Here is a 16,006-nt window from a genome sequence, read left to right on the forward strand (position 1 = left end):
GAGAGAAATGCAAAAGGAGATAAACTATGGAAAACCGAGTGATGTGTGTATTTGTCCCGACATGTCTTCATTGTGGCTTCTGTGTCGTCATATGCTTGCGAAGTATGAAGAAGTGATGTCTATTGAGGTTATTGATCCGTTTTGGAAGCAACTATCTTTCACCCCTCCCCCTACAGAAGCTCCCGGACAATCACAATGGGATACTAACGAAGCAAAGGAATTCTTCGAAGCTTAATCACGTGGCAACTAGGCTAGCCAGCAAGTCTTGTTGAGCCAACTAAGGCCAATTACTCGTCCATGGACAACACAAAGTAAAGAGCCAACAAAGGGAGATCCTCCCGATAGACCACAAACCAAAACGACAAGGAGAAAACAAAGGAAAAAATTAAAAGAAATGAGTCAATGTGAATGTGAACTCGAGGCAAGTAAGAAACGGCATCCAACCGCTTGTGAGATTTCAGAATAAAGGTTCATGGAAGCTCCGGTTTCAAACAAAACGGGCAGGCCGAGAAAGGAACCGCTATCAAGTCAACAACAAACGCCGGATTCCGTATCCACACCAAAAGCCGATGGATCGGAGGTTCCAAAGAAAAGGGGTAGGCTGAAGAAGATACCCACATCGATTGAACAAGAACAACAAGTCGAGGAAGCGGAAGCCACACCTATAGTCGATGTAGCGGAGGTTACAAAGAAAAGAGGTAGGCCGAGGAAGGTACCCACATCGATTGAACAAGAACAACAAGGTGAGCATTCCGAAGCCACACCCATATTCGATGGATCGGAGGTTCCAAAGAAAAGGGGTAGGCCGCCAAAGGTACCAACATCAAGTGACAAAGAACAACAAGGTGATGAGGCGGAAGTGCCAAACAAAAAGGGAAGGCCGAATAAGGAACCTACATCAATTCAAGTACATCAAGGTGACATCTCTGAAGCCACACCAAAAATAAGTGATAGCAAAGGTAAGCGACCCATATCTAGTCAACAACAACACGATGGTGACAACTCCGTGGGCACGACCAAAGTTGATGTAGTTTCAGTTCCAAAGCGAAGGGGTAGACCAAGGAAGTATTCACTCATATCACATATTGAAGACATTGGAAGTGTAGAGATTGCAGAGGATGGATTGGATATAATTAAGCTAAAAAAAGGTAATATGAAGATGTATAAGGACCCAAAACAGATAGGACCATTAGGCCAACTTCCTAAGGTTATTCGCGAGTATATTATATATACGGATGATGTCGATGGAGATGGAAATTGTGGCTATCATGCCGTAACCGAACAATTAGGAATCTTTGAGACGGGGGTTAGTAAAGGGATGACACCATGCCGATAAGCTAGAAAGAGATGGTCGAACAACTTATGAAAAGGAAGATCTTTTATGAGCAAGTGCTTGGTCATGAAGAAAGGTTTGATAATATGTATTCTCAAGTGTTAGGGCCCGAGCGGGAGATGAAGTTCCTTCGTACTCAATATTAGATGAGAATGCTGGTTTGTGGGCATCTAGTGGCGGATACATTTAATTGTGTTGTTCATTATTTTACCCCCACCGTACAAGCAACATTTACACCAAAGTGGCAAAAATGCGAAGGATCTCTTAAGAAGAGAAGAGTTGTTTTGGCGTTCGTGAACGATAATCATTTCATTATTCTAAAACTCAAGGAAAATTGTCCATTGCCACCGGTTTGTAGGATGACTAAAAACAAGGATACAGATCCCAATCTCTGGAAGGAATGGATGGCATTGTATGGGGAAAATCACCAATTTTGGGATGCGTTGGCCTTATCAATAAAACCTCTCCAAGAGAAGATACAAATTCATACGTGTGGAAGAGATGATGAGTAATTGGATATATGTGGTTCACTAATACGCAACATTTTGTTTTTTTGGGAGTGTGAATTGTAAACATTAAATCATATTTTGATGCCAATGCCGGCATGACTATGTTTCAGTACTACAACGTTGTAAGCTTGTGCCGGCGTAGAACTAAACTTTTGAAACACTGCCGGGAACTCAGGAAACTATCCAGAGAAATTAGACGACAATGCCGGCATTGTTATTAAATTAAAAACCGTGCCGGTACTCTGGCAAAAATATTTTGCGCCTGGAAAAAGCAGACTACCGGCATGGTAGGGAAAAAAAGTTTAATGTCGATACTCTGTAATTCCTGTGATTTTGAAATTCAGAGTTCCGGCATGGATTTTACGCTTTTCGACCACACCGGTACAGTCAAAAAAACTCTGAAATTTCTGTGACCTTGGCCCATTCAGAGTGCCGGCATTCCAAATATATGTCGGCAAAGAGGTAATTTGACACTGGTTTAACAACATAATAAATCAAATAACAACACTAGATTATTTAAAAAAACCATCTCCAAAGTTAAGAGGTTCCAGACCGAAAACGAATCAAACATAAACCAAATCAAGCAAAGAGTTTAGCAAGACACACAAACAAACACATTTTTCAAGACGCACAAACAAACATAAACCAACACTAGATTGTTCAATACCTAACTAATACTATAGAAGAAACACACAATCACTCGGTCCTTGGATTCTTGTGTACCCTCTTCTTCCTTTCTCCCCACAAGTATTTTGCCTCTGGATTTTCAATTTTGTCTATCTTTTGCTCGACTTTCTCCATTTCTTTCTGGGTAAACACTTTTCCTTTCTTGTTCTTTTTCTTAAAGAACTTTGACAAATTTCCTATCCGCTGACACTGTTGTCATATTTTTAAACATTTACTTAGCATGTCAATTATATAAGTTCATAGATATAGATTAAAAGAATAGGAAGTGAACAAGAAGTACGTACCAACAACGTACGGATCTTTTGTAGTCCTGGTACAGTAGTTTCTGCCGAAGTTGTGGAGGGAGGTTCTGCTTGTGGAGGAACTTCTTCGGTAGCCTGGCGTACAACATAAGGATGCGAGTACTTCAAATGACCTCTGAGAAAGTCTTGTTCGGTCTCATAACCGTTTTCCGCCAATTCCCAACCAACCCTATCCAACACAAGTCCTCGTTCTTTCCTTTCCCTCCAGTGTGCAGGAATGGGATTTGGGTCGTAAACTACCAGAATATGGTTCTCATTTGCTTGGCATTTAGGAAAGTCATGAGAGAATTTGTGATAATATGTATCTGTAAGAATTTTCTGCTTGTACCCAAGTTGGCGCATTACACGGCGAGGGTTGTGCATAACAAATCCTTTTGGATGAAATAACGGTCCGTTGTAAAATGAACATTGTCACGCCTTGCAAAGTGAACTCCTCTGGCATCTCTATATGGGTCAAACACAACATTTTTGGAAGCCACGGAGTCCAAAGCCAATCTCATGGCGAATAACCGTTTCTTGTTATTGGGCATCGGGGCATTATTGAAAAGTATTTCTGAGCTAGAGGTTGTTGCGGTTGATATTCACGTACTAACTTCAATCCTTTATAGTTCGTGAACAGTGTTGGGAAGTGTTCATAAGCCCACACTTATGCCAATGAAAGATCTTTCCAATGAAATGTATAAGAAAATAAATAATTAGAAACTAACAAATTTAATGACAATGATCACAAAATAACTAATTCACTATACCTGAATTACAGTGAAATTCTCATTAAATTGACGGGCGTTCGCCTTAGAAGCTCTACGCATTTCTGCCAAAAAATGTGCCAAGAAAGCAGTGCCTCATGAATACTCACGAACCTTATCCAAGGGATCCAAGTATTGTAAGTTGTTCATATGCACCCTGCTACCATTAGCGTCAGGGAATATTAAGGAGCCAAAGGTGAACAATAGATAAGCAGCGACAGTTTGCTGAATTTGTTGGGGATTCAATTCATTGTCATTCGTATTCCCAAACAATCGAACGAGATCGACAAATTTGATAGTCTTTGTCCGGGAACAGTCTGTCTTGTAGATATTTTCCATAGTCTTTTCTGGTCCCACCCAAACAACTTCTTAGTCAGCTGATAGATCTTGGCCATCTTGGCCCATTCTAGGTCCTTACAGAGATCTCCTTCCTTAACGGCTTTTCCAAGAACCTCAAGACCTAGTATTCTTTGTACATCTTCAGGGATAGTGGTCATCTCGCCAAAAGAAAAATGCATGGTATCAGTTTCACCAAAAAAGCTCTCCAAAAAGCAGTCCATCGTGACTTGATCAGTGGCCACATAATTTTCTACCGCGGGATACAACCCAGATGCTCTTACTAATGCTTGAACAGCGTCACACTCAAGCTCCAAATGCCATATATCCATTGATTTATGGCGGCCAACACGGAAGGTTTTCTTGTGGTCCTATAAAAACACCAAACTAAATTAAATTCACTTGATCACAGATAAATAATATAATAACAAGATGCAAATGTCTTGCATAAGTTTGATGGATCCAACGAGCCCAAGAGTGGTTGTAGTCAAATAAGAGTTGCGGGTTTCTCGCTTCACCCCACTGTTTGCCGTCCTTGCGGTCTGGAATCATGTCATATATTTTAGGAAGGTGGGATGGGGGTCCTTTTCCCTTTTTCTCACCGACTTCAACTTCAGTTGTAGCTTGTCCTAAGCCTTGTGAGGATGAGCCAACTGCTCGGGCCGGTTCAGGATTTTTTTGCCACTCATCATTAGTATCATTGCTGCTTCTGTCCCCCGTACGCTCCCGAATGATGACCTTAGCACGATCCGAAGGTTTTCCTTCTTCAACAGATTTGCGCTTTCTTTTCTTCATTTGTGTTGCTCTAGACCTACGTCCCAATATGTCAACTGAGTTATATACAGAACGCCGGCATGGATGGTTAACATAAAATCACTGCCGGCAACGGTGCCGGCGTAGAAAATAAGTAAACAACAATGCTGGTAAATGGGGAATTCTATACAGAGACTTAACAAAAGAAGAGAACCAAAACCGGCATGGTTGGTAAACATAACGACACTGCCGGCAAAAGTACCGGCTTGGTAAATTAGAGATCAACAATGCCGGTTTTTGGGAATTCTATACAGAGACTTATCAAAAGAAGAAAACCAAAACCGGCATGGTTGGTAAACATAACGACGCTCCCGGCAGCGGTGCCGGCTTGGTAAATCAGATATAACCTATGTCGGTATTACCATGCAATAAAAGGGCAATACAAGACATATAATCCGGCATGGTATTCAAATTGAATTATATGGCGAACCAAACAACTAAACTGAATTTCAATTGACTATATTGCAATTTCAAATTTTATTTTTAGTGTAGTAGTGACACTAAACATGCAACTATCGATTTGTGTTTTCTAGCATGGTATAAACCCTAAAAAAAGCTTCAAGTCAATATAGACATCACTTACCGCATCAAATTTGTTATTTCCTCCTCATCATCTTGTTCAAGAGATATTTGATTTATCCTTGCTTCGTGCACTTTTTGCGCTTTTGACTTCGATTTACCACCATCATCAACATCTTCTTCAGGATTGGGTTTGGATTTTTCACGAGGTTTGCGACGACCCATTCTTCTTAGATGAAACAAAATATAGGAGTTTAGTGGTTTTGGAAATTCTTTTGGAAGAGACGAGAAGTAAAAACAAAAAGAGATGGAAATATGGAATACTTTCCTTTCTATAACCGTCACTTAAATAAAATTAAGGATTTGGTAACCGCCACATGGTTTGTATCCGTCACATAAGTGGGATAAAGGAGTTTGAAGCCGCCAAATAACTTAAAGGAGTTTGTAACTGTCAGAATGCCGGCATGGAAAGATTGACAATGCAATGCCGGCATTCTAACAGTAAGATTAAATTGGGTTCATGATACCGGCATTGTATTTGGTTATTATTCAATGTCGGTATTCTAACGATCAATTTAAATTGATTCCAGAACACCGGCATCGTATAATGATCACAATTTAATGTCGGCAATTGTACCGGTATGGTTTTTGGTTATTATTCAATGACGGCTTACGCACCACCAAAAGAAGTAGCCACCAAAGTTTAAGCAATCAAACTGGCGTTCATATTAAACTTACGGAAATAAAATTAAAAACATTAACCACATAAACAACGTTACACATAAAATGAAAGATCTTAAGCTAATTGCAACTAACATCATTTCTTGGAACGAGATTTCATAAACAAAGTAGCTACGAAATGCCTAAAAGGCTCTTTTCTCCACTTGGTATATGCGTCCTGAGCTTGATACCTATTCCATCTATATCTTGCGAGAAACCCGTTGTAGTTGCGACATAATTTTATGAGCGCAATTGTTCGATTCGATACAAACTCATCCCCGTAATCCATTTTGCGTTTCTTGCACTTACCGTCCACATACTTCGGCATATAAGGACCATCCGTAACAAGACCCCAAAAAAGGTTTAAAGGGCGGTGATATTCCGGGAGATCCGATACAATGTAGAAATTTTTAATCCATTCGGTTTCTTCCTCAACATCCGCTTCTACCTTCGCTTGTTTTACACGTTCGTATATTTCCTTAGTTTCTTTACGATATTTTGCTTCTATTGCTGCTTATTCTTCTTCTCTTTTCCTTTTAAGTATCTCTTCTTCCATTGCGGCAATTGACTTGGTGGTTTCTTCCTTCTTTCTAAGTTTTCTTGTATAATGGCAATTGAGTTGGTGGTGGATGATGATTGATTTCCTATCGGAGTGGATAATTTGTTCTTCTTAAGTTTTTCTTTTTTCATGGAAATGATGAAATTGATAGTTGGTAATGGATTTGCCATTGGAAATATGTGTTGGAGTTTACTTTTTTTTTTGGAGGTATGAAGTGCAATGGGTGTATCCATTGCTTTAATCTCGATTTCATTATATGATCCTTAATAAGTATCATCTTCTCTTATGGAGTGATTTTAGTTGATTGATTTCATAAACATATTTCAGAAAAGGATTTTAGGGTTTTCAGAACCTAAATCTTCGTATTCTTTTCAATTAACTTATCCTAATCGAAATCGAAGCTAGATTTACAATTTTACACTCACTCTGGTTTTTTTGATTTAGATTCTTTGAAGACTTTTGAACAAGAATTCCAGATCTGTTCTTCGTCAAAATCTTCATAAATATTAATTTGTAGCTACGATCTAAAAAACTTGTGACTACTAATTTTCCCATAGTCTACGTAATGTATACAGCTCAGAGAATCGGATACTAAGTAGTATTGATGCCTCTGTTAAACTGATAATGCTTAGTTATAAAAGATATAAAGATCACAACAATAACGAATAACACAAATATAATGTAAATGGGACTAAGTTATCGTGAGACACAAGAAATTACGTGGTTCGACTTTCGTCTACGTCCACGGGGTAATAAGTGTTTGTTTGGATTAAGTTGTGGTGGTTACAAAGATCTTAAATGCTTCCCAAAGTAATAGAGAGAACTCAAGTTGAAGTAAATACACAAGTTCTAAACATTAAATAGGTATAATGTTTAGAACTCAGTTAGAGGAGGAAATAGATTGCAATTTTGTGAAGTTTGTATGGAAAAAAGGAATCCCTCTAAAGGTGAGTTTTATGTTATGGGAACATTTTCATGGTTCTCTTCCTACTATGAGCATGTTGAAGCACAGAGGAGGACAGGTTCAAAGTGATTTATGCAATGTTTGTAAGAAAGAAGTAGAGACCTCTGATCACATTTTCTTACATTGTGAGTATGCTAAGGAGGTGTGGCAATATTTTTTTCAGTCTTGTCATGTGAGTAGTGGTACTTATGTGACAATGCTTGAACTGTTTGAATTTTGGGGAGGTGTAACGGTTCAAGGCAGGTGCAAGAAGATTTGGGAGAAGCTTATATATATATATATGCTATTATGTGGCATTTGTGGAATGAGAAGAATGCCAGGACTTTTAGTGGGAGAGGCAAAATGGTGGAGGAATTGTGTTTACATATCAAACAAACCTTAATTTTGTGGCACTTTGAGAGTGAGGTGTTTAGAAGGTTTTCTGTAAATGAAATTTTGTTTCACTGGGAAACAGTTCTTCACATGTAACTTTGTGGTGAGCTGTTTACCAGACTTTGTACATATTTTTATTCAAAAAAAAAAACAATTAGGGGCCTCATATTATGGGTAACCCATGAGTGGGGCCTTAGCCTAATTTTCCCTAATTCATGTCCTACTATCGGGTCCGGATCCAAGGAGTTAACCCATGGACCCCTGGCTAACTAATACAAATCAAGGGTATAAAGAAAATATGAACCCTATCATTGAGTTGACTCACTACATTACAAGATGACTACCGGTTTTGTACTGAGTTCAACTTTCGTTACTTACCTTTCCATAAGCTAAGAACGCGCTTTTCCGTTTTGCCATACGTAGTAGCACAATTTAAGCCTCGCCTTTATGCTTCTACCAAAAAACAATTTTTTTCTGTTTTAGTTAGTACCAACTACTAAGGTTGAAAAGTTCATGGAGAGATGAAAGTTTTGGAGGGCAGATGAAGAAACAAATAATTCTTTAAGCGAACTGTCGAGGGATGTTTAGCCACTTTTGGCTAGGACTACACAACGGGTAGGGTGGGTAGGATATGGCCTATACTCGTCACCCAGCCCGTTTACAGGCGGTTAAGAAAAATTTTACCCGCCATCCTACCCACCATTAAACGGGTAAGATTCTACCCAACCCATTCTCTGGCGGGTCGGGTAGGGTGACGGGTATAACCGTTTTTTTTAGTCCACCGCATCAATCAAAACTCAATTCACACAACAATTCCTATCCACCTTTGATCGAATCATATCCGTCTCTACAACCCAAAACAATAGTAATTAATCATACAGATGGTAGAACAGTGAATCTATTACTAGTAGAAGGTACAATTTAGCAAGGCTACAAGTTTTATTGACAATTGTTCATAACAATACAAAAACATAAATAAATAGCTTAAAATCACCATACCTTGCGAATTGAAGCATCCGCTAAATCAATATGAAAAATCTAAAGCATCACCCCAATTGCATCTATTTCCTGAAGCAGTTCCACTATCGTCCTAAAAATCGGAACAAAACCCAACTCTGTTTTTCTATCTTTTCTCGATGAAAGGAAATAGAATTCTTCAACTGTTGATCAAATTCTTCAATGAACAGAGAAAGTTGCAGAGGCTTTTTTGGTTCAGTAAAATACTTGTTTATTTCTCTCTCATGTATCTGAAACGTGGAATGAATAAATACTTGTTTATTTCTCTCTCATGTTTTCAACGGCTACTAACGGCTGTTAGATAAATAGGCGGGTAGGCGGGTAGGGTAGGATAATTTCGAACTTTACCCGTCACCCTATCCATCTAACGGCAGTTAAGAAAATCTTTACCCGTTACCCTACCCGTCAAATAGTGGGTAGGATATAATACGGTTAAAACACTGGCGGGTAGGATATGATTGGCGGATATGGGTAGGGTATGTGCACCCCTACTTTTGGCTAAGGTAAGATGAGAAGATGATGAAAAATCACCACAAAAAATAGAAACTGATAGAACTGGAGGAAACCAACGGCAACCCGAATGAAAAGGTAACTGCTTCACGATAATGGCCTTGCGTACACATAATTAAAAGTATACACTTCATTGTGGAATAATATTCCACTTCTATAAGAGTTAGCAATCAAAACATAATAATTAAAAGTATACACTTCATTGTGGAATAATATTCCACTTCTATAAGAGTTAGCAATCAAAACATAAGAAGTTGAAGATGTGTTGTCCAGGGGCATGTAAAACAGAAATCTTTGGCTCACTTTGAGAGACAAAATCTTCAGCATACAATATGAATCTAGTTAATGAATTCAAAGGATCAATCAAGAACCTTATGAGAGTTCAGTATTTCATGCTACTTCATTTCCAAAAATGTTAAAAACTTAAAGACCAATGCCGATGCAAAACAAAATGACCAAATTACACAACACATTTATTACTTTACATTTTAAATTTGTTTTTTAATCCTTATTCCAAATCAAGATTCGGATATTTGATAGTTCCTTACATTTCAGACCAAATAAGGATATATCTCTTGGAACACCCCAATGCCACCAATATGGAACAGCAAATTAATCTGGGTAAAGTAAGATGTATTTGCAGGCAGTATAGCTAACCAGAACAGACGGAACCCAGGTGATCTGTTTTGTAATGCTTGAAGTAATGTTGTTTATGTACACCAAAACCAGACATAGAATTTCAAATTTGCTGCATACGTAACAGATTACATTAAGCTCATTATGGATGGAAATACGGCATAATACCATGCTACAGAATAGAACCAGCCACACAAGGTGCAAAGAACATATTTCAGAGAATGTCCTGTTATATCAAGTATCAGCAATATTTAACTTTACACTATGGTTATCTAACAGATGAAGCCTAATTTCAAACAGGATAAAAACTTGACTAAGAATATGCAACTAAAGTGCAGCAAAAGAGAACTTCTATCAGTATAAATTATCTTACCTATAAATTGGCCAAGTAGGCACACCATATGGTCCCCCAGTTGGTAGGTTAACTTGAGGCTTTCACAGCTTGAAGCATTTCCACGATGAGAGTCTTCACATCTCTATAGAGACGAGGGAAGCATTTTGAAGAAACGTCTTTTAAGTTTTAAAATTAAGCTAGATAACATTTATATAGTCAACCAAAAGACACTTACTTTCTATCCTCTGCACGCCTAGGAAATGGAATTCGTAGTTTGAAAGTATTTCCTTCAACACCAGCCTTGAAAACCCCAAAACAAAAAAGTTAGAAATACAGAATGCTTAATTAATATGTATGAATAAAAAATATTGCTACAGAGGAGTTTCAAAAAGAGATGCGAGGTCGAGAAAATTTCGGAAGTTGTATCAGCACATGAGGAATCGGCCATCAGCTGTAATGGAAGAAATTATATCTTAAGGAAAAACTATGCTGTAATAAATATGGATGCCCTTTATCTTAGTAGATTATAAAAACCATTAGTAGATTTATACATGTAATAACATCCTGGTTTGTCGAGAGGAGTGGTGTTAATAAGATTATAAAAAACCATCGTTCAAGTGTTTATCCAATGTAAATGCCCCATGATTCCTCAGAATCTCGTGAATATATAATAACTTAGGGTGTATGCTTGTATAATACCTTGACATTAAAACCCAAACTGTCCAAGTCCAGAATGTAAGCAGAGTCCACTTGAACTTTGGTAGAGTGTTGAACAATGGCTTTTGTATCATCTGAATGATCACCGTTCATGTGTGTCTGGCAAGCACAGAGTATGTCCGAAGAAAATTTAAGGGGTTAACAAAAAGACAAATACGAATGGTAAATCAGTAAGTTATGTCTAGTACCGCAACAGGACTTGAGAACTGAGATATTTCATCAACTTTTGCAGCTTTGAAATCCTTTTTGTTAAACTCTGGATAAAAGAGAGTAACATGAAGAAAATGAAGAAAAAAAAATGATAAATAAAAACAACTAACGATTAAGAGAAGTGGCAGCATTCGAAGATGATCTCTGGATTAGAATAAAATAATTGCAGCAGATAAATTTTAATATAGCACCCATACCTCCTGATCCTAGTAAAGCAGTTGCAACTCCAGATACATAGCGAACAACTTTAGGTTCAATACGCATAAACTGGAAATCCCCAAAGTCGACCTTCAAGAGAAACACTGCACTTTTAGAAGTCCACCTTTGATGACAAGAGAACAATGCAAAAGAAGAATAACGTTTAGTTCAGACGGAAGCACATAATTACCCAGAAAGCTTTTGGATGTCTTTTCAAGTATGTAGTACGTATGTCATCCCTTTCATTTTCAGACACCTAAGACAATGCATCACAAAGAGGTGTATCAACACATGGAAATCCAAAACTAGCTGGCTAGAATACTAGGAGCAAAATGCTAAGGTCAATCAAAATGGCTACTGAAATTACTGAAATCTGGAGAGAGGAACATACCAAAGTAGCATCACCGTGTACAGTGATTACTAGATCAGTTCGGTCTTCAGGATCCTTTGATACAAGTAGAGAGCATTTGGCATTAGCCAAGAGGTCCTGAGTAAAGTAAATTTTCAAGTTACTAAGTTATTTAGCACGAAGGTTGGAATAAGCAGGCTTAACTGAAAACTTAAGTAAAAACATGTGGATGGAGAAAAGCTCCATCGTTATGATACTCACCTTAGTATGAACAGCCAAGCTACTGACTGCTAGTATTGGAGATCCATCATGATCACATGCAAAGTCAACCATCGACCCAGATGGATAACCCTCGTATTTCTGCACATGAAAAATTACACTAATCACAAACTCCGATAAAAATATGCGTTGATCCTCACATGTGAATACCAGTCAGTGAAGCCTGCAAACGGTTCGTTAACACAAAAATGTACTCAACACTTCAACTCGTGATTCTTGTCGCAATCAACATACCATAATTTTTTCCCCAAAATGAGTTGGATTTTGTATCAAAATATGAAAGAAGGAAGTAGCAACGTTAGGAGGGTTGTCACGAATATTAAGCCATAAAATAGCAATTTGAAATGTTATATATAATCCAAAAGCACATGCAAACATCTCTCTTACAGGTATTTTTTCTTTTTACACGGACCAGATTAACTAACAAACTTTCGTTAGGAGCACTGTCGTGCGGTTAACAATGTTCAGTCATTTGAGAAGCAAATTCAACTGCAGTACAGAATTGACATAAAAAAGTGAAGGAGATCGCCACTCCACACGTCTGGACCCGAATCTAATTGATCCGTCGCTGAAAACTTAAATGTTATGGGAGGAGAAATGCATTAAGTCATACTTTCCACAATTATGCAATAATGATTGTTCCAATGACTCTTATTTACAAGCTCATTAAGAAAGTAGCCATATAGGGGACTTCCTGTTTCAATTAAGTACACAAAGTTAATGGAAAATCCAAGTCCCAGAATGGAGGTTAAGAGAAAAACAGTCACCTTGAAAAAATTCAATCACAAAGTAGACAAAGCCAGTGAGTAAAGGTAACATGATAGGCACAAAATTCAATTGATTTTGCACGAAATTTCTTATATCATCAGCCTAGATAAACCAATAATTATCAAAATAGATTTTCAAAGGAAAACATCTGTTGCAAATGATTAAGACATGTTTAGTAATACCAGAGAGAAAGTTGAAAGCATCCCCCTAACACTGCCGTCCAATACAGTACGAACTTCTTCAATAGCCGGAAGCCGAGCAGCTTTTTCCTGAAAATTCCAACAACAAAACCTCTCAGCAATCCATGTTAATCTAGTTTTGAGAACATGCCTAACTATTGATTGTCAATTTTAACTTTTAACAAATTCATCACAGAATAATAAATTCCCTCCCTTACCTGATGAGATTGAATCACTTGATACACATTGGAATCACTGTTAACATTTCCAGAAGAAACTGTCTATAATGAAAAAGAAGATATCAAGACACAGATTATTCAATTAAAATCTTCTCAAAATTGATATAAACAATTTTTAGAATAACAATTAGATATACTCACTAAATTCAGAGTCAAAAGTGTATATAATTTACTTAAAACTTCCCCTAATATTTTTGTCTTTTGGATTACCTGCACTGAGCGAGATGCAGAAGCCATAGCAACAAGAGGAGAACGGAAAGAAACGGCAGTGGGTTTGGGAATTCGATTAAGAGGAACATTAGAGAAACCATTTTTAGTGCCAAGAGAAGTCGTAAATGGAGTAACTGAACACCAAAGTGACGAGGGTTTTACACCTAGAGTTCTCATCTTTTCTCTCCTTTGCCCACCTACTTTTCTTTCGTTCTTTCTTTTATGGACCTCTTCTCATGGAACTAAAATATCCACTTACCATGGAACTAGAATTTAGAGGAACCGTTACAATAGAAGTGTCAAATTGACATGACGCTCCTAATCTAACTCGGTTTATGGCATATTAGGATGGCATTGGTCTAGGAAATTATTAGCCAAGTAGGATCTCTTATGATCAAAGCTCCCTAGTTGTGTGACATTTCAAATGTTTTGCTGTTATACACTTTGAAATCACCCTTTGGGAAGTGATTAAATTTTCTCTGGAAAAGTTGGTTTATCCTGAGATAAAATGAGCCATGGTGCTATCCCAGTCATAAAACTTGGTCTTACATTTCAATAGTAATTGCTCTTTGATTTTGGTACTTGCTAGTAGCAACCTACTGCCAGTACTTGCAAGTACTTATATATAATCAGTTGAGTTAAAAGAAAAATGGGACTGGATCCGTTGACATGGTTATCTTGATATTTTGGCGTCATTTTTCTTATAAAATCCTACCGGGTCACCGGTAATGAATTTGATGCTAATTTATTGGTGACATGTTCCTCTTATAAAGCTCTACACTCCAACCAAAAATGAATGTATTCTGATACGTATAAGACCACCATCTACCATTATGAATATCAACAGTTCAAGATTAACGGTTGAGATTAAAATTTATGGATGGTGAAGTTTCGTATTTCGGAATATTCTCATTTGTGGTAGGAATATAGAGCTTCGTAAGAGGAATATGTCACCAAAAGATAAGTTTCAAATTCATCATCGGTTGGATTTTATTAAAAAAAATGTCATGATTGTCATTCTAACCATGTCATCGCATCCTTCCAAAAAAATAAATAAATATATAGACGGAAAGAACCCATGCCACGCTCGTATGATGATCATGTGCACGGCCTTTTATTATACTTTTAGCAATGTCTCACTAACATATGAAACAATGACGGTGATATCATCAACCTTGCCTCCTGTACCTTTACTCAAATTGTAATTTTCTTTTTGCGCTTCTGCGAATGGAGTTGGATTGTCGGGGTCTAGAGACTTCTTCAAGGCAAACTCTGCTAATGTCTGAGCAACTTTCTTTGGATCTATCTTTCTTCCTTTAGATGTTGCTTCCTCTTCTGCATCCAGAATTATTTTCTCGATCTCACTTGTGTATAAGTTATCAAATAAACCATCTGTTCCCATTACAATCACATCTCCGGACATAGCTTCTTTGAATTCCAGTATATCGACTGAACTGGGTCTATCAGAATATATACCACAACCAAGTTGATACGGATAGTTGAAACCATGTAGTTGTGTTGGTGAATGATAAACACTAGGTCCTCTTCTGAGAACAATAAAACCACTATCACCAACATTGACAGCACGCACCTTGTCATTGGTGAGTGTAAGAATGCAAGCGGTTGATGATCCTTGCGCGTTTGTATTTATGAATGCATCTTTCAAAACTCGCATTGGATCAGCATTAAAATGAACCTGTTCCATAATTGAGATCAATGAGTTCGACATAAGTTGGCGAGAATATTTCCCTGAATCGATCCCTTGGCTGGCCCAACCACCAACGCCGTCCGCTACACCAATCGTGTTGTCAGATATAAAATGAGCATCTTCCCCTTGAGGGTTTTTTGAGTTGCTTTTGGGTATGTAATGTGATCCTGAATTCAACTCCATCATCTTTTGTTATTTAGCTATATATGTAATGTGATCCTGATGAATCAACTTCCACTTAAGAATTTCAACAGTTATTACCCACGCCCAACAGAGTTGTCTAATAATTCTCATCGATGAAATAGTGATAACACTTAACCTCCTTATATAGGAGAAAAAGAAGTCATGGAAGGAAACCAACTTCTAAAACCAGGAATCTGAAACGGATTCTAAAACAATGCCCTGCCAAAGCTAAACAACGTATTGCTAAATATTAACTATTTCCGAAAGCAAGGCTGCAAGGGAACTTGATCGAGGAAAAGCGGGAAAAAAAAACTCCCTGCTAAATAAGTTAGGATTTCTTATGATGCCAATGTAACACTGACATCCGGCTCATCCAAGAAGCCAGAAACAGTGTATATCAAACGTTATAGGCCTCAAAAGAAAAACATACCTGATAGTCTTTGGTGCTGATCCAATCCCTGACATATTCCCAGCAACTTTACGTGATGCTAATAGAGACCAAATTTTTCATACCAATGATAATAGCATTTCTACTACTTCATGCTGAACCGGACCTAGATCATGGCATTCTACTATTTTATGCTTCGTTGGACTCCAGAACCTGCACAC

At 37.8% G+C, this 16,006-nt stretch overlaps 2 protein-coding genes and 1 long non-coding RNA gene across 3 annotated transcripts; all 3 read right to left on the minus strand.

Moving 5' to 3' along the window:
* Positions 1-2,555: 2,555 nt before the first annotated feature.
* Positions 2,556-9,083, minus strand: LOC113309303. Its single transcript, XR_003340507.1, has 6 exons — positions 8,860-9,083; positions 8,239-8,313; positions 5,310-5,471; positions 3,581-4,724; positions 2,814-3,494; positions 2,556-2,718 (listed from the first exon to the last, which is right to left on the minus strand). It is a non-coding gene; the product is annotated as an uncharacterized LOC113309303 (long non-coding RNA).
* Positions 9,084-9,794: 711 nt separating this feature from the next.
* Positions 9,795-13,726, minus strand: LOC113314396. The gene is made up of 12 exons (XM_026563194.1): positions 13,507-13,726; positions 13,276-13,338; positions 13,061-13,147; positions 12,093-12,191; positions 11,874-11,969; positions 11,673-11,738; positions 11,482-11,572; positions 11,263-11,330; positions 11,057-11,173; positions 10,593-10,657; positions 10,397-10,499; positions 9,795-10,135 (listed from the first exon to the last, which is right to left on the minus strand). The coding sequence occupies exons 1-11, from the start codon at positions 13,681-13,683 to the stop codon at positions 10,445-10,447; spliced, it is 984 nt and encodes a 327-aa protein (XP_026418979.1). The 5' UTR covers positions 13,684-13,726; the 3' UTR covers positions 9,795-10,135; positions 10,397-10,444.
* Positions 13,727-14,623: 897 nt separating this feature from the next.
* LOC113312298 (probable protein phosphatase 2C 55) lies at positions 14,624-15,397 on the minus strand. The gene has a single exon (XM_026561062.1). It carries the CDS (start codon positions 15,395-15,397, stop codon positions 14,624-14,626), a length of 774 nt encoding a protein of 257 aa, XP_026416847.1.
* Positions 15,398-16,006: the final 609 nt, after the last annotated feature.

The sequence above is a fragment of the Papaver somniferum genome, chromosome 9 (genome assembly GCF_003573695.1).
Source record: "Papaver somniferum cultivar HN1 chromosome 9, ASM357369v1, whole genome shotgun sequence".
In the NCBI taxonomy this organism is placed as follows: domain Eukaryota; kingdom Viridiplantae; phylum Streptophyta; class Magnoliopsida; order Ranunculales; family Papaveraceae; genus Papaver; species Papaver somniferum.

Bases quoted from the DNA above. Each gene is read 5' to 3' on its own strand.
- LOC113314396 (XM_026563194.1), bottom strand. From the start codon at position 13,683: ATGAGAACTCTAGGTGTAAAACCCTCGTCACTTTGGTGTTCAGTTACT. The intron at 11,739-11,873 runs GTATGTTCCTCT...GCATTGTCTTAG, and splicing joins TACACGGTGATGCTACTTTG to GTGTCTGAAAATGAAAGGGA. The intron at 10,500-10,592 runs GTAAGTGTCTTT...TCGTCTCTATAG, and splicing joins AGGCGTGCAGAGGATAGAAA to AGATGTGAAGACTCTCATCG.
- LOC113312298 (XM_026561062.1), bottom strand. From the start codon at position 15,397: ATGGAGTTGAATTCAGGATCACATTACATACCCAAAAGCAACTCAAAA.